Source organism: Elephantulus edwardii, unplaced genomic scaffold, assembly GCF_000299155.1.
Source record: "Elephantulus edwardii isolate Elephantulus edwardi_28Jun2011 unplaced genomic scaffold, EleEdw1.0 scaffold00151, whole genome shotgun sequence".
NCBI classification, from domain to species: domain Eukaryota; kingdom Metazoa; phylum Chordata; class Mammalia; order Macroscelidea; family Macroscelididae; genus Elephantulus; species Elephantulus edwardii.
Window position 1 is genome coordinate 6,155,994 of NW_006399901.1, and position 20,429 is coordinate 6,176,422.

Consider the following 20,429-nt stretch of genomic DNA (forward strand, 5'->3'; position numbering starts at 1 on the left):
TGCGCCTCTGGGATTGTAGTTGCAGCTCCTTGCCACTAGGCCACCAGAGCTCCCCTCATGCACATATATTATTGGCTATATGCTTCTATTGCTCACAGATGATGATAGTAGTTTAAACCCAGAAATGTGTATTTTATAAGGGGTTCTCTGAGTGAGTCTGGGGATGTTCCCAGACTCACTCTTAAGATCTCTGGGGTCACTTCTTAGGTGGGGGCTCAGAAGGCTGCTGTCTGAGACTTGCTGTCTGTGGTGTACAGGGTCCCTTCCAGGCCAGCAATGGCCGCTGAGAACTTAATGGCACCAAATGCAGTTCTGAAAGGCAACGATGAGGTCCCACCTGTTGGGAAGCTCTTCCTCTTTACAAGAGGCAGCTCTTTCTGCCTGTCACTAGCATGGGCTTGAAAACAGGCTGTGACCAGGACATGTCTGAGACGACTCTTGGTTCTGACTCACTTCTGGCTCCCTTTGTGGCCCCAGGCAGGCCTTCTTAACTCTCTGCGTCTTAGGGAGCTGAGTCCTGTGGTTTCACTGAGGGTTGCACCTTTGCAGCATTGGAAGTGGGCGTTAAGGTCTGCAAGGTGGAGTTTGGTCCACAGGCAAGGGCTCACTCTACTTCTCTGAGGATTGAAACGAAATTGGAATCTTTGGAGTCATGCTTTCCATGGATTTACCAATGTCTGTCCTTCCTTGCTTGCACGATTTTTTTGCTCCCTCAGAACAGATGAGAGCATACGTGGGGATTTGTGCAGACCAAGCCCTGAACGAGGTGTCAGGTTGTGCTGTTGGGATTTTCCAGCCTTAGCTGGACTTGGGTGTGTTATCCTTCACCATTTTAGGGATAAGAAAGTAGGTGTTCAGGGAAGCCAAGTGGCTTAGAATATCCAGCTCCAGTGTTACAGACAGTTCTGAGACTCAGCTTTTCTACCTTGTGAAGCCTCAGTGAGTACAGACCACAACCAGCACAGAGGTCTGAAATGTCTGAGTTCTCAAAAACGTTGACATCCTGTTGGCTGCTTCTAATGTATCATTAGTTCATTAAGCTCATGCCCTTGAGGACTTCATATGTACCGACGTGTCCTAATGCAGTCACCCCGCTCGGCACCACGTTCCCTTAGACTCCGACCCAGCGCTCAGGGAGTGACTGAGCTGGTCTGACTTGCTCAGCTTCTCAGGAAAGGGCCCCAGCCTCCCACGTACCACCGAGTCCGAAATTGCTCCTTCACCTTTCCCAGGCAGGTCTCAACATTTCAAAATCACTCATCTCTTTTGAATGCCCTCTATTCGCTAATGAGGTTTTGGGAGAGGGGGCTCTTTGGGGATGCTCAATACTCTTTTTCATTTGGGTTTTGTGATGTAGAAGCTGACACTTGGGCCTCTGAGTGATTGGGCTAGCATCCACAGGGCTCTATGTGTATGCTTGTTTGTTTTAAAGCTCCTGTTAGTTAAGCAGGGAACGCTGGTGGCTCAGTGGTAAAACCCCCAAAGGCATGCAGTTCAAATCCACCAGCTGCTGTGCAGGAGAAGGATGGGCAGTCTCCTCTTGTGCGATTTGCTGCCTCTGAAAACTCGCTGGAGGGCCAGCTATGAGTCGGTTCTGACTCAACAGTATACAACAATTAATTGAGCACTTACTATGTGTGTCGCGAGCTAGGATGTGTGTGCTAAGATAAGAAAACAAACAGATTCATCCTGGACAGGGTTAAACCAGGCTGCTCCTTGGAGGCAAGGATTCTGAAACTTCGTTTGGCGTACTTTGGACATGTTGTAAGGAGAGACAGGTCTTTGGAGAGGGACATCATGCTGGGTAGAGTGGAGGGACAGCGCAGGAGGGGAAGACCGTCTATGAGGTGGATTGATTCAGTGACTGGGGTAATTGGAATGGGTGTGTCAGAGGCAGCGCGATTGGCACAGGATAGAGCAGGGTTTGGGCTGTTGTACATAGGGTCGCTATGAGTCGCAAATGACTCGATGGCACATAACAACCACAACGACAGTGTGACTTTGGTAAGTGGTAAGGAGCTGTGCTGCTAAAGGCAGATGGTTCAAATCCACTGGCTGCTCATAGGGAGACAGATAAGCAGTGTCCTCTCATTGTTCGATTTACGGCCCCTGAAAACCCACAGGCGGGTTAGCTGTGAATCAGTTCTGACTGGACGGCACATAACCACGACCACCACAGTTTAACGTGAGGGAGCTCTGGGGGCATGGTGGTGCCAGTAATTTAAAAGCCTTGCTTCTCTGGCAGTTCAGATCTACCTCTTTGGACAGATGGGCTAGCTCCTTGTGGACCATTTACAGCCTTGGGAATGAGCTGGAGGGTCAGCTGTGAGTCAGGTCTACTGAACAGCAATGAAAGGAAAAGGAATTTAGCTTCCTCTCCATGCCAGTCCTGTAAGGAGGTGCTTCTGTGTTCCTCTTTCATGAAGGAAAAAAGAAGCTAAAAGTCAGGGTCATTAAGTCAGCACTTACTGAACTCACCCCACGCTCAGCCGCCTCTGAAGCGTGAAGTCAGCCGGAGAGACTGGCTGGGGTGCGTGGACCATGACTCCCTGTCCCTCCGCCCTCTGATTCCACTGGCCCTTCAGCTTTCTGTGGTCTGTTGTTCAGTACAGCCCCCGAGGTCCTCTCACTCTTCCTTTTCACTGGGGTTTTGTGATGTAGAAGCTCACACTTGGGCCTTTGAGTGGGTGAGCTAGCATCCACAGGTTTTGTTTGTTGGTTTTGTTTGCCCGTGTGACAGAGAAAGGCGATGCCACAGTGCCCACCCCAGAGCAAGTGGAGAAGCTGACAGAGGTGGCCGATGTCCCTGCGGACTGTGCTGTCACCGAGCGCCTGGCTGTGCTGGCCTTCCTGTACCTCTACCTGTCCGTCTTCCGGAAGCAGAGGTGGGTGTGCGGTGGGGGTGGGGTGCGTGGGAAGAGGTGCACATGCGGGCAGATCATCAGAAAGGTTTCTCAGGTGGCTGCTGCTGGGGAGTTTGAGTGCTCCCTGTCAGGTCACGGTCAACCACCGGCCGTGCTCCCCGTGTGCCAGGTACCCCCTAGACAACGTCTTCAGTGTTACTGTTTTATTGTTGATGTTAGCCCTGTGAGAGAGGCACTAGCCCCATTTCACACACAGCGAACCTACAAGATTCTTTTTATTTCTATTTTTTAATTGATACTTTAATGAAAGTTTGCCAAAAACTTGGATTTCCATTCATTTGTTGTTGCACAATTTCCTCCTTTCCCGATGTCGCCCCCCCACCCTGGTCCACTTTGCTTTGCACCTCTTATTCTGGACTGTTGTCATGCAAATAATACCTGATCATATATTCCTTTTAAACCGTTCTTTCCCTCATCTGTTTCAATGCAGTATTCATTATTTATCCCCTTTTTTCTTAGTTTCCTTCCAACCCCCATGTCATTCCTATTATATAACAATGGCATTACGCAGTATTTTTCCTTTTGTGATGGAAATAATTTCACACAGTATAATGTCCTCCAGTGTCGCCCTTTTTGTGTGATATTTTATGAGCTCCTTGTTTTTCAGTGCTGTGTGAATATATCACAACTTCTCTGTCCATTCATTTGTTGATGGGCACTTGGGTTGCTACTGTGAACAATGCGGCAGTAAACAAACATAGGTGGGCATATATCTGTTTGGGTGGCAACCTACAAGATTCTTAAGGCCTATGCAGCTAATTAGTAAGTGGTAGAAATATTGAACTAGTAAGTTAATGTTACTGCTAACACTTAGATTCTTAACTCCACCTGCCGCCTCTGTTCTCTTTGCTTCGGTAGAATCTGAAGCAGATGGGATTCTCTGTATCTCTGTATGGCTTCTATAGACACCTTTGTTCCACCCACTGCGGATCCCGGCAAGCTCCCTGATTAGCAGAGTATCTCTGGCCCTAAGATAAGATCTGTCTGCTCTTTGAGAAGCTGGCCCCTTGAGGGTCATTGCTGAGAGGGTGCCAGCTGGCGGGAGAGGATGCAGGCTCGGGAGTCAGACTGTGTGACAACCCCGCTCCCCACACCAGGGTACTTGACGTTCTCAGTTCTTAGTCTTTCTGAGCCTCAGTTTCCTCCTATGTTAAAAGGGAACAGTACTAGTCTCCAAACCATAGATATTTTGGAAGGAGGTTCCATGAGTTATTGTATATGAAGCACAGTGCTTGACACATTGCTTACGAGTTTGCTGTTGTTAGATTAGCTGCTCTTATTTCTCATTTCCTCATAACTATTGAGAGGGGTCTCTGGTGGCTTGGTGGTAAGGAGCTGCACTGCGGACCCAAAGGCACGCGGTTTAACACACAGCTGCTCTGTAGGGAGAAAGATGGACAATCTCCAGTGTGATTTATAGACTCTGAAAACTTCCTGGAGGGTTAGCTGCTAGTTTGACTTTGACCAGATGGTACGTGACAACAACAGCAACAGAACTATTGGGAGGTTAGAGGTACAGAGAGATCTGGTGACCCAGTGAGTAAGGAGTTGCACCACCAACCCAAAGGCAGGTGGTTCAAAGCCACCCACTGCTTCTTGACAGAAAGATGGAAGTCTCCTCCTGTGTCTCCTCCTGACTCGACAGCACATACCAACAGTGACACCAACATGTATACTGGGCCTAGCAGAGTGCCTGGAACGTGCCTGTCCAGACTCGAAGGGAGAACCTCAGGGGACAGCCCCTCACTCCTACAGCAGTGCTGACCCAGCCACATTCATGTTGCGCAGGGTCCTGACACTTGGCTGTGTGGTGCAGGGACTTTTTGTCTGAGAAGGGCGTGTACCCTCCATGGGGGACATTTCAGAGTATCCCCGGATGGGCATATAAAGTTTGAAAAGACACATTCAATATTATAATTTTATGTTTGGAAACTGGGAAAAGAATCTAAGGGAAATTACAGAACAAGACATTGACAGCCCTCGGCTGGGGAATGTGAGTGAAAAGCTGGAGCTTCTCGTCTAGCAGCCCAGGCTTTCTGATTGGGAAGGACTGTCTGACGGGAGCGGCTTCCACATGAGCACCGGAGCCGCGTACGGTAACCGTGAGAGGCAGTGAGGCAGGGTTAGAAGTGGAGAGCGAGGAGGCACCTATGTGGTGGTCACGGAACGCTTTACAGAGGAAGTGACATCTAAAAGGGTCTTGAAGGTTGAGTAGGAGTTTGTTCTAAACAGAAAGACCAGCCGGTGCCCACGGCAGGACCGTGGAACATGCACAGAAGCAGGAAGGTGTGGAGAGAAAGGGCTTGGTGGATGGCAAGGTGCATTTCAGAAGAGATCTGCTTTGGCAAAGCTGATGTTTATTTTCTAGTTGTCGATTCACCGCAGGTTTCTGCCATCCAGTGGAGATGCTTTGGGGTGGAAAAATCACTGAGAGTTCACAAAACAAGGCCCAGTTCTTGGAATCAGGTGCTAAGCCTCGGTGCCTGGTCCAGTGAGGGCACACACTGCCCTCAAGAGAATCAGACTTTGCACCTTTGCACCTGATATGTTTCAGGGCCCTGCCTAGCCTGGACATCGTGGTGTGGTCAGAGCTGCCCACCGGCGCGGGCCTGGGCTCCAGTGCGGCCTACTCCGTGTGTCTGGCAGCCGCCTTGCTGACTGCGTGCGAGCAGATCCCCAACCCTCTGAAGGACGGCGATGGCATCAGCAGGTAATCGTGCCCCTCACGTGGTCACTGCCTGTCCCCATCCACTGGGAACCACACGTGCATTCCTTCACCAAAGACTCAGCATAGTCTGTCCTCCAGATGGGGATACTGAGGCCTAGAGAGGCCAGTTGGCTGACACTGGGCTGCACGGCTAGCGAGTGACTGAGCAGGATTGGAACTGGGTAGTCTACACCCAAGCTCTGAGCTTGTACGCTCAAAAACTACTGTCTTTGCTTCCCTCACCTCCCTCTTGACTCTTTGGAGCTTGAGTGCCTGTGATTTGGTAGAATGTGAGAGGGGATACTGGCTTAGACAAACCTGCCGTTGACCTCGGTAGACTCTCCGCTGAGTCTGGAGCCTCGGAGCTTCACTTCCTCCAAAGCGAAATGCACTGGTAACACCACAGGGGGTCAGTGTGAGGTTTCACCGCCTGGTATGTTGTTGGTTTTGCTTCTGGGGTTGATTTGTGACTAAGGAGACCCCCTATGTGTTACAAACTAGAGCTGCTTTGTGGATTTTCTTGATTATAATCTATATATACATGGACTGCTAGGAGAACAAACAGGTTCTTTCTGGAGTGAGTGAAACTGGCCTTCTCCTTGGAGGCAAGGATTCTGAAGCTCTGTCTAACATGCTTTGATCATGTTTCAAGGAGAGACCAGTCCTTGGAGAGGGAAGTCATGCTTGGGAGGGTGGAGGGACAGCGCAGGAGAGGAAGGCCCTTGAAGAGATGGATTAATTAAGTGATTGGGATGTAATGGGGGTAAGTGTGTCAGAGATGATGAGGTTGGCTCGGGGTAGACCAGGGCTCAGAGCTGTTGTACACAGGGTTGCTATGAGTTGCAGGTGACTTGACAGCACAGAACAACAACAGCCTTTACAGACTTCAAGGCCTGTTTCTTCTGCAGTAACCACTGCCAACGTTCTGGGGATCAGCTGAGCACATAGACTTTGTGCCAACCAGGGGACTTTTTGTACCCAAGGATTAGGAACAAAACCCGTAATGTGTCTGAGAAACAACATCAGGAGGCATTTCTCTCTGAGGGCATATCTTCCTCTTGCAGAGCCTCATCTCCATGGAGGGCATGTCCCCCCACACTGCTCTCTGGTGCCTTAGATTAAGCTGTGAGGCAATGACACGGGTCAGGACAGAGGTAACGGCAAGCCATTCCTGTCACTTGGGTAATGCTATTGAGGAATTACCCCAGGCACAAGATCACACAGTTGTCCTGAGCTGTGAGGGGCATGGAGGCAGCCCCAGAGTCCCACTGGGTAACTTCTTTGTGAGGCTTTATGGTGGGCCCACCTGCCGTGGAGGAACCCTCACTCCAGCTCCGCTGTGCCGTTTGAGGTGGACTGCTGGTTTCTTTTATGTCCCAGCTAGCCAGCAGAGTGGACACTACTGGGTTCCTCGGGAGCAACTGTGCAGTGCCACACAGCCTCCCAGCGTCACCACAGGGGCCTATAGCAGAACAAGACCTGAAGAACAGTGTGCCTGGCCTACCTACTGCCGAAGAAGCCTGTCCTCTTCTTGAGCCTGGTTTTAAACACTGAGTTCTTCTTCTGCTGGGTTGCAAATACCCTGGTTTTCAGTTTCACCGGGCCCTACTGGGTGCCTAGTTAGGATTCTGTCACGTCTGATGATGAGAGCTTCCAGTTGGCTTAAGTTGGTGCAGGCATGGCCTAATCAGAACAGACTGAGTGTGTAAAATGTAGTTGTATCAGAATGACACCCAAAATGGAGAGAAGTGTGGGCTGAAGCTCTAGCATGGAGAGGTGGAAGGGTGTAGGACCCTGATATGAGGGATCGGATTTTTACCAGAACTGTGGAAAATGGCACATTGGAAGTGGTACCATTAGCTGCTGTCTTTGAGCAGGCACTGTTGTTTCCCACTCTGCAGGGCAAGAGATTTTGTTGCTCTGCGAAATGCACACACTGTCCTTGTTTACTAAGAGGGAGATTAAGATTTTCTAGCAGAAAATTTTACAAATCGGGGTCCATTCTGGTTTTGCGTCATCAGCCATGGCTGGTCTGAAGCCCTGCTGATGATTCAAAAAGATGAAGATATCGTTAGACACCCCTTGTCAAGTGTACATCGACACTCGTTGGCCTCCGTGGGTACGAAGACTGTGCATGTTAAGTCTCTGTCACCAGTCTATATCAATGGGGAAGAGTGGCTGTCGGCAGAGAAGGAATCCAGCAGGCAGTGACAGATGACACCTGCAGGTGACGCTGAGATGACACATTGACTTGCTACAGGGCTTTACGCAGACCCTCTGTCTATGGCTTCATTTCTTTGTCTGAAAATGAAGGGCCTTCCTGAGGGAGGGAGCTGCGCTGGTAACCTGACGGCACACCTTGCGGGTAGTTCCACTCCCCCAACAGCTCCCAGGGAGGGAGGTGGGCACTGTCCGCCTGTGTGATCTGCAGCCTCGGAAGCCCAGTGGAGGGTCAGTGAGGAGTCAGTTCCCATCCACCAGCAGTGAGAGGAAAGACCTGGGGGGTTCTTCCGGCTTTGACTGAACCAGTTGTCCTGTGATAAAGTGGGGACTCCCAGGGGCTGAGTGGCTCCCTGCTCTTTGCTAATTGCCGATGAGAATCCGTATTAATAAGGACTTGGGTCCCTGGGACAGACTCCCTCACACAGACCTTTTAGAGGGCAGGGTGTGTGTGTGTGTGTGTGTGTGTGTGTGTGTGTGTGTGTGTGTGTGTGTGTGTGTGTGTGTGTGTGTGTGTGCGCGCGCGCGCGCACGCGCGCGCGCGCGCGCATGTGCATGGGAGTCTTTCCCACGCAGCTTTGCATCAGTTCTCCCTACCTCCCTGAGACCCAGCCATTCATCTCAGAGCCTTGGAGGAGAGCAGCTGCTGCCCCCGAGGCCACCACCCCTCGCCTTCCTGAGTCAAGGCCTGGGGCTGAGGCTCCCGGGAAGAGTGGGCTGAAGATCCACGCCCATGCAGGAAGCGCTGTGCACAGAATTGATGGGCCGGGCCCTGGGCTAGATGCAGCTCCCCAGGGCTCCTCTCTCCCTCCTGCCACCACGCTGGCCCAGCTACCCTGCTGCTCTGCCCAGGTGGATCCTTCCATCTGGAATGCCAGCCCCTGTGTCTGGCTGTGCTGACTGCCACTTGTCCCTCCCGCCCCCTTCAGAGTGATCTTGCCCTCGTCCCTCCATCCCATAGCTGCCTGAGGTTTGCCCTCAATGCTATTGTGTAGCAGCACCAGTCCCGCCTCTAGATTCTGAGCCCAGGGGGTCAGGTCCGTGGCCATTGTCTCTGCTGTGAGCTTGAGCCGAGGCACACAGTAGGTGCTTAATGAAGATGTGAATGAATGAGTGAGTGGATCCTGTTGGGACAGTCAGGTTCGGTGGCCGATGCTTTGAGCCTGCAGCTGTGGTTGTGACATGGCAGTGAGGACCACCGATATTACTTCCCCACCTCGGGCACCCTGCTGTCTTCTGCTCTTTTATAGGGAAAGCAGTTGTCAGGAAGGATGTAGAGCTGAGGGCAAAAAGCAGGGACTGGGTTGATAATATTTTTTTCTTTGCTCAACACTCATGTGTTTGTCCACTGTTTAGATTTAAAAAGTCCCACAAACCCTGCGAGAGGCAGGTGGCCACGTGCTTAGGAGTGCCGCAGCGACAGGCAAGGTGTGTTTTTATGTCTTCTGCAGGTGGGCCGAGGAAGACTTAGAGTTAATCAACAAATGGGCCTTCCAGGGCGAGAGGATCATTCACGGGAATCCGTCTGGAGTGGACAATGCCGTCAGCACCTGGGGTAAGAGCTGCCTCAGTTTGCTCTCTTGAATGATCAGTTGCTTTCTGAGCCCTTGAGAGTACAACTAGAGAAGCCTATTGTTGTGTGCTCTCAAGTTGCCTGCGACTCACAGTGACCCTGTGTACAACAGCTCTGAAGCCTGCCCTGCCGTGAGCCAGTCTCACTGACTCGGACACACCAGCCCCCAGTGCCCCAGTTACTCTTATCAGCCCATCTCATCCAGAGTCTTCCTCTCTTGCGCTGTCTCTCAACCCTTCCGAGCACAATGTTCTTCTCCAAGGACTGGTCCCTCCTAACCACGTACCCAAAGTGTGTGAGATAGAGCCCTAGACTCTAAGGAGAAACTTGGTTTCACCTTAGGCTCTGTGATTTGGGATAGATTCTGCAGCAAATAGTCTTGGCCTATTGAAGGAAATTGAGAGAAATCTCTGAGCACTAACACACACACACACACACACACACACACACACACACACACACACACTCTCTCTCTCTCTCTCTCTCTCTCTCTCTCTCTCCCTACACCTCCCATTCCAAATGGGTACAGGGGTCTGGGATTGTGTATTTCAGTGGCCCCCAGCAGAGCCTGGCATTAGGGCCCTGGGACTGTCACTCTGAAATTTGCAGACCACACAAGTGTCAGCCTCCACTTTGAGATGGTGTTTGTTCAGTGGGTCCAGCACGGAGTCCTAGGGCGAGCTGTCAGTGGGCAGGAGGGTGGCCCGGGAGCCCACGCCTCGTCAGGAGCTGGGCTTGGAGAACCATCTTTCTCTTAAGCTGATGATCCTGGCTTTGCTGGATCACTTGTGCCCTTAAAGGGGCGAAACTTCAACCTCAGCCCACAATCCAGCCTTGCCCAGACCTGTCATTGTTCCTGCTGTTCTGACCAACTTTGTTGTCTGCTCAGGAGGAGTGCTCCGGTACCAGCAAGGACAGAGTGTATCTCTAAAGAGGTAAGGCTGCAGCGAAGCAGGTGTCCCCACAGGGCTTGCCCGGAAGGTGAGCCCCAGAGCACATGTCCTGGACTTAACTTGCCTGAAGGTGATGCCTGTAAAGGAAGCACAAGGTGACAAATGTGCTTTTCTTTTCCATCCTAGAGATGAGAGGGGAAGTCATGCCTGGCTGCCTGATTCACCTTCCAGAGACTGGTTATGCTCCCATCCTGCCAGACCCTTGCCGGCTGGCTCCTTCCTTCTTTCAGCTGTCTATTCACTTAGTAAATGAGAATTGGTATTGCGCTGCATCCCCAGTGACACCAACCTGGGGCCTGGGCAGATCAAGACAAATCTTGGCTGCGATCTGGCAGTGGGGGCTGGACACAGAGACATACATGCACAGATGCCCGTGTGGCCCAGCCAGAGAGATGCAAGGGCAGAGGGACACAGGCAGAGCCAGAGGCTTGGGAAAGACCTGTTGTTATTAGATGCCGTCGAAGTCAAGTACAACTCATAGTGACCCTATGAAGAAAAGATCTGAACCCTGTTCTGTCCTGTGCCATCCTCACACTTCCTGACACACAAGAACCCATTGCAGTGATTACCGTGTCAGTCCACCTGGTTGAAGGTCTTCCCCTCTGCTGACCCTCCAGCTTTCCCAGCGTCATGTCCCTCTCCAAGGAATAGCCCTTCCTAGCGACATGTCCAAAGTATATGAAGCGAAGCCGCATCATTCTTGCCTCCAAAGAGCACTCTGGCTGCGCCCTCTCCAAGACATATCTGTTTGTTCTCTTCTGAGCATCTGTTCAGTGCTCTTCTCCAGCACCACAGCGGGGCAAGACTTAGGGTCTAGATTACATGTGGCACCTTACCACCCGCCGTGTCCGTCACTGTTTATGTCACTCTGCCACTTACCCTAGGCCATTGTATCATGAGTATCTGTGTCTACAGTTCAACCGTTGTAGGCACTGTTTGCACCACAGTGGAGGGTCAAGGGCAGAGAAAGAAGAGGGGTAAGCAGGAGCCAGGGGCCATGATCACGTTTGTCCCAGATAGGGGGTCCTTGTTTGACTGTGAGGGTCCCAAGTGCCCCTATCTCTCTTTACCTAGAGCACTCTTTTCAGATGATCCCTCAGCAGGTCCCTCCTCTCTCTCTCTCTCTCTCTCTCTCTCTCTCTCTCTCTCTCTGCCACAGCTGGTGGATTTGAACCACCCACCTTTGGGTCAGCAGCGCAACTCCTCACCCACTAGGTCACCAGAGCTCCACCATTATAGCAGCTGAAAATGTCTCCAGACACTGGCAGATGTCCTCTGGCCTGGTTGGAACCACTGCCCTGCACAGGGGAAGAGCTTCTGGTGGCTCGTGGAGCCCTGGGGGCCCAGGTGGGACTCTGTGTGTAGCCAGGACAGAGGCGAGGCAGATGGCCTGGCCTGGGCCTGCCCTCCCGAATCTACTCTGTGCTGGAGAGCAGGCTAGTACAGGCTGTAGCTGTTTAAGAGCAGTCAGTCAGTCAGTCAGTCAGATGTGCTTTGCTGTTGATAGGTGTCCTTGAGTCGGGTAAGACCCACAGCGACCTTTGAATCTTGTCCTATCCTGTGCCATCCTCACCATCTCCGATACACGTGAGCCCATTGCTGCAGTCACGGTGTCAGTCCATCTTGTCAAAGGTCTCTCTTTCTCTGACCCTCCACCTTTCCAAGCATGATGTCCCTTTCAAAGGAATAGCCCTCTCCTGACAACATGCCCAAAGCATGTGACATGTGGTTTTGCCATCCTTGCCTCTAAGGAGTACCTGGTTTCACTTTCTCCAAAACGTGTTTGCTATGCCTTTAATAAACGTAAAGGGGGGACTTCGTTTCCTCACCCTGCCGTAGGAGAAATAGATCACAAGTGGGGCTGGAGAGGTGCTTCAAGGAACAGAAGTTTGTTCGCTTGGAGTTGGAGGATAGAAGTGCACCTTCAGGGCGCATGCTTAGGGGATAATCTTTGTCTCTTTGAGCATCTGCAGTCCTAGTGTTTCTTGTTTCCTTGGGGGTATTCATGGATCAGAAGTGGCACATTTTGCCCCCCACTCTCATCTGTGTTGGCTTCTGTATTGGCACTTTTGAGACATCCTACCCTTAATATGACCTGATTAACATAGCAGAGATACATATTTCCGAGGAGACAAAAACACAACATGAGGGGCTAAAAAGTAGAGGAGAGAGCTGGTTATGTGAGGCCTCTGATAAAGTGATCTTTGAGTCAAGAGCTGAGTGAAATGGAAGTCTTACAGATGGCCAAGGCAGGTTGCAAGCAGAGGTAGGTAGGATGGTGCAAAGGGCCTGGGGCAGGAATGTCCTGGTGTGTGACGAGCAGGAGGCAGGAGTTCTGTTGGCCTAGTGGTAAGGATGTGCACTGCCAACCCAAAGGCATGCGGTTCGAATCCACCAGATACTCCTATCGAAGAAGGGTGGGCAGTCTCTTTCCATGCAGTTTACAGCCTCTGAGGGTCAGCTGTGAGTCAGTTCTGGCCCAACAGGACCCAGCAGCAAGAGTTGGGGAGAGGGCCCATTGGAGAGACAGGCAGGTCATGTATGTGCTGACAGGCCCTTGGCTTGAGTTGTGATCATCAGATGGTAGAGGAGCCCAGGGCTTGAAGGGCTAAGGGTCTGTTGGCGGAAGACTTTGTCTAAGAAAGATAAAACAGTCCCCTGCCACCCTGACAGGCAGAATGAGGGAGCAAAGCGATTTTCAAGGCTTAGCTCGCTGCGAGCACCACCGTGAGCAGATGGCAGGTCTCCTGGGGAGCCAGGAGCTGAGGGGGTGCTCCACATTAATCCCACAGATGGCTTAAGAAGCGCCCCGGCCCCCACATCACGTGCAGCGCGACTTTCTCCATGAGCAAATGCATTATTTGGAGGTGGATCAGGACACAGCCTCCCAGAAGGCTGCCCTTTTGAGGAACGGCTCGTCTTTAAAGGAGAGGGAAGGAAAAGCCAAACAGAATGTTAATCTTTTGTGGGGGGAAAAAAAAATTTAAAAAGGACCCAGCCTGCCTCCCAGGCTGTGAATCGATATTAATTTCATGGGCTTATGGGTGGCGAGATAAAGCTGGCTGTGGCGGCCTTTTCCAGCTTGACTGGATCTTACAATCTTGAACCGTGACAAGAAAAGCGTGTAAAGGGATTGAGGGAGTCTTGTCCATTGCCGGCCCGCTGCAGCCAGTGGGGCCGGAGCAGACCCCCATTCTCTGCCTCCTGCAGCAGGCTAAGAGGCAGAATGGGGTGAGGGGGGGAAGGGTGCCTGAGGTCCCTAAACGCAACTCATCATCAGGACAGCTGAGGTCATGGCGTGAAGAGGGTTTGTAAGGCATCTGGAGCAGAGGGGGAGTAGCAGAAAACAGTGATGATGTCATAAAGTGTCTGCTCAACTAACCAGAGGTCAGCAGTTCAAATCCACCAGTTGCTCTGAGGGAGAAAATAAGCAGTCTCTTCCCTCAAAGATTCACAGCCTCAGACTCTCGTGGAGGGTGTCTTTATGGACTCCACTCAGTGGCTGTGGGATGTTTTTGTTTTGGCGTGAGGGCAGGAGAGGACGATAGGGTTATTCTCAGGTGGTTAGTGGGGCTCCCAGGTCCCTGGAGCCATGTCTGGTTTCCTGGCTGGGTCACTGAGTATGGTTCCATCAAGGCAGGACCCCTGCCCTCCCCTCCTGTGCTCCTGTCAATGTTGCTACCAGCCTGGACAGCCTTCCTGCTCTGCGGTCCGTCCTGCACTTGTTTTTCTCTCTGGACCCCAGTACTCCCACTCTGGCTTCCTGGCCCAGCCCGGATGACAAAGCCTGGCCCTGCTCCTGCGCAGGCCCTCTGCCCCTGTCCCTCTGCTGCAGCCTCGTGGTCATCTGATCACATAGCTTTGCCAGCTCGCTGCCTTGACCTTGGCCAGTCCTTTTTTTTATCCTTATACATCGAGGTAAAGCCTTTTTTGGGTCTTGTCTTATCTTCCCTCTCTGCCCTCGGTTCCCAGTCAGAGTTACAAAGGAATGAAGAGCTGGGGGGGAGCAGCCTGCCCCCTTTCTGGAGTGGGGAGGCAGCTGCTGCAGTTGGTGGAGGTGCCCTGGGCTGGCTGGCATGTGCGCGCCTGGACCGTCTCCACCTCTGTGCAGGCTTCTCCTGGGCATCTGGCACTGCCCCTCATCCTGCCCAGCTCCCCTGGCCGGAGGATCAGTGTGGACTGCTGTTCTCCCCCTGCAGGCCCCCATCTTTGAAGATCTTGCTAACCAACACCAAAGTGCCCCGCAGCACCAAAGCACTCGTGGCCGGAGTCAGGAGCAGGCTGCTGAAGGTGGGCCTCGGTCAGCTCCTGGTGGTGTCAGGGAGTCAGCTTGGGGCTGTCAGGGAGGGAAGTGGGGGAGGTGGAGCAGTGGCCCGGTGGTTGGGGTTGGAGGACGTGGGCAGATGGAATCAGCTAAGGAGGCTGGACAGGGCTTCCTGAAATGCCAGTGATCTGGCTAGTTAGACACGCAGCTCCTGATGTCATGGTGGCCAGGCAGGGCAAAGACAGGCTGGAAGGAGGGGAGAGTGGGGTGTGGGAGAGCCCGCTACACCCCTACTGGTGACAGCTGTCTGGGATCAGCCTACCCCTGGGCCTCACAGACTCTTCCTTCCCTCCACCAGTTCCCAGAAATTGTGAACCCCCTCCTCACCTCCATAGACGCCATTGCCCTGGAGTGCGAGCGGGTGCTGGGAGAGATGGAGGCTGAGCCGACCCCAGAACAGTACCTGGTGCTGGAAGTAAGAGCTGGGGGGAAGGATCAACTCAGTCAACCATCTGGGCTTGGGTGCTGCCTCTGATGTGCGGAGTCAGCACCCCAATCCTGGTCCCACAGTCGTGTGTGTGTGTGTGTGTGTGTGTGTGTATTAGTGGGGTGTGTGTCTTCCCTTTAAGCCACTTCCCAGACCATTCTGAGTTGGTGTCTGCAGGGATGCCCAGCGCTGTGCCTGGAACAGGCGGAGTGAATGGGCACAGGGTTCAGCACCCACGAGCCCCACAGGCAGTCAAGCTGGTCATCAGCACAGATCTGTCTGCCATCCCCACCTAGCAAACATCGTAGCTGGCCTCCTCTGCATGCTGCGTTTATAGGTGTTTCCCAACCATTTGCATTGGGTCAGAGGTCTCTCTGACTGCTCAGCATGTCCTCAGCCATGTGGGGAATCCCAGCAGAGAGAATTGTGGTTCTGAGCATCCCGAGTGCAGTGAGACCCTGCAGGGACAACAGTGAGCGCATAGCACAGTGCCCGGTGGGCCACCAGCTCTGTAAACCAGGGGGCACAGTCTAGTGAATGTGGGCTGACACGAAACCCAAAAGCCACCCTGGCTGCCTTTGACAGACCAAAACGCCAGACTACTGTCCCCTGTAGGGAGGGGCCATGCACACTCTACTTTACCGCAGTCCTCACCACTCCCTAAGTGTCACCTCCAGCTTGCTGTCATTATCACTGCTCCCTGTCCCCCATAGGCAGATCTTGCAATTTAAATGCCCCTTTCATATCTGGCAATTGGCCTGTGAAGCCAGTGTGTTATCCCCATTTCACAGATGTAAAAACAGACACCTAAAGAAACAGATTTTCTCTGAAGTTACCCAGCTTCGGGAGTGGCTGAGCCGGGGGTCAGACTCAGCTATTTATTCCATTATTCAGTAGTCTTTAATGAGCACCTCCTGTGGGCCCAATGCCTGCCATCTGCTTTTCTCTCTTGCTCCCTCCCTCGCTCCCCACCCCCTTTCTCTCTTGAATTCCTGCACTCTTGCCCTGAGATTCCCAGCCGTCTGCCTCCATCCCCCAAGCCTTTACCTTCTTGTCTCAGCTCTCAATTCCTTCCACGTAGAAAGGAGGGGACACAGTCCTCCTGAGTCGGAAATGAATAATGATAGAGTACTGCCTAAAATATACCCCGCCGGGCCCCCGGAGAACGCTACAGAAACAGCATGGTGATTATACATTGTGTGTATTTTTGGCTACGGCAACAGCAGCAACGCACAACTCAACTCCTGGACAGGCCCTGGCTCTCAAACCAGTGAGCTGTTCTCCTGTGTCACAACCTGTCACTTGATTCCTGACAGATTTTGGATCAGAATGTGACAGGTGCCTGGAACCTGCCTCCGCAGCATGACACCTGGTGCTCAGACAGAAAGTGAGGCCCCCAGAGGTTTGCGCTCACAGCCAGCCCACAGGGCTTGGGGGGAAGGCACAGGGGGCTGCCACCCAGCCATCATGGCCTGTCTGCTTGTTTGTCAGAGATGCTGGGACGTGTGTGAGGCGGGGCAGCAGGGAAGGGCTAATGTGACCCTGCTGCGTGACCTGCGCAGGACAGAAGAGCCAGGTGGGCCACAACGGAGGTGTCGCCATGATTGGCACCGCTCCAGGCACACAAGTACTCTAAGTACCAGGAGCTGAAATGCCAAGGGCAGTCAGTGACAGTGTGGACAGCTGTCCGGCGACCTTCAGCAAACCACATTCCCCTCTGCCTCATTTCCCCTCTTTGTAAACTGAGGACCATGGCAGACACTCATAAAACTATGATAGCAGCCCGTGTTTGCATAGTACCCTGTGCCAGCCTTTGTAGGAAAGACTTAGCCTCGTTCCAGCTTCAGAGCAATGCCGTGGGTGCATGCGTGACCCTTGACTTCCAAGAGGACAAACTGAGGCTTGGAGGGAAGGACCTGCCCAGGGAAGGCTGAGCTCGGATGCAAAACTAGGTATACTTGACCACACACCACCACCTTAACTTCCCAAAAGTCGTATTTCTATAGCGTGAGCATTGGCCACAGTGCCTGGCATGTCATAGACATTTACACCAATGGAACAAATTAAAGGTACATAGAAAATACTTGGACAGTGGAAACTACTGGTTTCATTTTGTTGGCAACCCACATCTCACTCAGACCTCAGGAGATGAGGAAGTATATTATGCATAACTGAAAGAATCTAGACAAGCATTTCATCGCCCACTCGTGAGATTGCTGGAATTACAACCCACTTTTCAGTTTGAAAATCAATTGCAAGAGATTTCCCCCCCCTCTCTAGCAAAAGAGAGAAATGCAATGCAATTAAGTTTTAGCTTAATTTGGGTGCTCAGAACAAGTTTAGGGATTCACAGCTTCAGGCATAGCTGGACCCAGGGACTGCAGTGATGTGCTTGGAAAGCATTCACCTTCCATGTAACCTCTGACCATGTGGGGAAGGGGATGACTCTGGTGGGTCACATCTGATGTCAGCTAGTATGGCAGTTCTAAGATAAAAGCCAGAGAAAATCCTGGGAGGGTCCTAAAGGGCCCCGTTTGTGTCACGTGTCCACTCCCAACCAATCATTGGGGCCAGCTGGGGGTCTCCTGTGGCCAGGCTTGGCATATGTGCTGCGTGCCATGGTGATGGTGGACTCGCCCCTTGGAGGGTCTTCAGGACACAGCGGTCTTGTGCCAGCAGAGGGGGACTGTGTGCAGGCAGTTACAGCCATTCACTGCCCTACACCAGCAGTTCTCCGGATGGACCGGAAGGGCCTGTAAATGTTCCCAAGAGCTGAGGCTCATGCGGGCCAGGTGAGAACTGACCTTCTCCTCCAGGAGCTCATCGACATGAACCAGCACCATCTGAATGCCCTTGGAGTGGGCCACGCCACTCTGGACCGGCTATGCCAGGTGACCAGGTCCCACGGACTGTACAGCAAGCTCACAGGTGCAGGCGGCGGTGGCTGTGGCATTACACTCCTCAAGCCAGGTACCCAGGGATGGGCAGGGGCCCCCTTCAGGGGCGGGAGGAGGATTGTTAGCAAGTCCTCTCTCTGCTGTGTGGCCCTGAGAAAACTAGTTAACCTCTCTGGGCCTATATTTCCTCACTGACGTCAAGCAACTTGAAAGATTGCTCCCCAGACTAAAGGAGAACGAGGCAGTGAGAGCCTGGTGCAGGCCTGGCCTGGTGGTCCACATACTTCAGAAACAGACATTGTAACCATCTTTGTCGGCTCACATCACCTCTTGCTGACATGCCCGGGATAGGGGTTTACTTGGCTATAAAACAAAATGATGTCTTTTCCATTGATCTTTGGTCTCTTTAAGACCTCAGAGTAACCCGAGAGCGGTAGATGGCATTACTTGCTCCCATTTCTAGGTGAAGAGACTGAGGTTCAGAGTGGTGAAGTCCCTTATCTGAGGCTGCAGTCCGGAGCTGAGGTCTGAGTGATTCTAGAGCTCATAATTGGTTTTTTCTTTCCCTCAATACCCTTTGAGTTTTGCCCGTTTATACAATTGAGTGTCCTGGACAGTGTTCACATCCTGTGCAGCTGTCACCAGTATCTGCCTTTAAATTTCTCCACTCCCTTAACAGGACTCAGTGCCCCCTAAGCACTGTCTCTTCCTTCCCACATCCCTCGTAATCACCAATCCCTGGTATTTCCAGCCGCCCTGGTATCCACTGATCAACTTTGTCTCCATATTCTTGCACATTCTAAGTACTTCAGATACTTGGAATAGCTTGACATTTGTCCGTTTGTAACTGTTTTCACGCGGCATGATGTTCTCCACATTCTTCCACGTCATGGCGTACCTCAGGACTCGGATTCTCTTTGTGCCTGAATAATAATGCGTGCTGTTCACCCATCGATCTGTTGGTGGGCATGCAATTTGCTGCCACCTGTTCAATGCCCTTGAGTCAACCGTAACTCACAGCGACCCTGTGAACAACTCATGTGAACGCTGCCCACCCTTGTACCCCCCTCACCGTCTCTGATGTCCTCAAGCCCACTGCCACAGTCACTGTGTCTGTCCACCTGGTTGAGGGGCTTCCTCTGGCCCTCCACCTTTCCCAGCATCATGTCCTTTTCCAAGGACTGGCCCCTGACAGCATGCCCCGAATATGTGAGACGGTCTCCCCATCCTTGCCTCTACCCTGGTAGCACCTGGTACTGAGTAGCTGTGGGCATCGCGGGAGATGTCTGTTTACGCTCCCACTTCCAATTCTTTTGTGGAATTGCAACCGCAAGTGTTATTCTTTGATTATTATTTTTTTTTGAGACACCACCATGCCATTTTCCACAGCACCTGACCCACTGCAGTCCCAGCACAGCTTCTGTTTGTCAGGAACAGCTCTTCAGCACCTGTTAGTCACATAGCCACCCGCATGGGCCTGTCATTTCCCTGTACCCCCTAAGCTCCAGCTGACCTCTTGGGAGGGTGCTGCGCTCACAGTCCAGCAGTCCCACCCCGTGAGCACTGGGCCTCTCAGAAGAACTGCACCTTGGGCCCTTTGCCTTTTGCTGGGGTGAGCACTGCCCTATGGGGAGTTTTCACTGTCACAGTAGTAAACTGCCACTTCTCCTCCCTCAGATGTGCAGCGGCAGGTGGTAGAGGCCACCAAGCAGGCCCTGACTGGCTGCGGCTTCGACTGCTGGGAAACCAGCATCGGCTCTCCTGGCGTTTCCATGCACTTGGCCTCCCTCCTGGATGCTCCCATTCGACAGGCCCTGGATATCCTCTGAGACAAGCCAAGGCCACTGCAGCCCTCCTGGGTCTCGAGTGCTGAAGTTGGCACCCTAAGTCCCCTGTGACACCCCATCTGGGGTGCATGCCTCTGGTCCCAGCAGGAGGGGTGCAGAACCTGCAGTAGACTGGCCAGGGACTCACTTGTCTCTGCATTCTACATACCATCTGGGCAGGTCAGGCAAACAGACCACTGGAGACTTAGAACAGAACAGTGACTCTGGCACCTTCCCAGGAGCGTCCACAGACCCGTCTGCCCCAGTCTTAACGCTGTCACCTTCAGCCCTCAGCCAGCTTGGTGCAGGATGTCTGGTTTCCTCAACAGCGTGCCTTCTCCGCTTCTCTGCCTCCACCACCCTTCCACCTGCCTCCTCAGGCCCAGGCTTGTCTCACCTCCACCAGGAAGCCACCCTGGATGGCAAGGGTGGCCCACTGTCCACCCAACGCACCTTCAGTCTGCTGTGATTGCCTGGAACCCTGTGTGGGTGCCTCCTGATGCTCTTCTGGACCCCGTCTCCTCCATGGGGTGTCTGGTGGTGGTCTCGGACATTGGTGGGTGATGGCAGATCCGTCT

General features: G+C 52.6%; 1 protein-coding gene across 1 annotated transcript in view; it reads left to right on the forward strand.

Annotated features, from left to right (window-relative positions):
* Positions 1 to 19,854, forward strand: part of MVK (mevalonate kinase) — a 22,794-nt gene extending 2,940 nt beyond the window's left edge. Inside the window, exons 3-10 of the mRNA XM_006894900.1 lie at positions 2,741 to 2,885; positions 5,479 to 5,634; positions 9,303 to 9,406; positions 10,314 to 10,359; positions 14,577 to 14,667; positions 15,000 to 15,116; positions 17,945 to 18,098; positions 19,703 to 19,854. Of these exons, the coding sequence (XP_006894962.1) occupies positions 2,741 to 2,885; positions 5,479 to 5,634; positions 9,303 to 9,406; positions 10,314 to 10,359; positions 14,577 to 14,667; positions 15,000 to 15,116; positions 17,945 to 18,098; positions 19,703 to 19,854 (965 nt within the window). The remainder of the gene's footprint in view (positions 1 to 2,740; positions 2,886 to 5,478; positions 5,635 to 9,302; positions 9,407 to 10,313; positions 10,360 to 14,576; positions 14,668 to 14,999; positions 15,117 to 17,944; positions 18,099 to 19,702) is intronic.
* Positions 19,855 to 20,429: the final 575 nt, after the last annotated feature.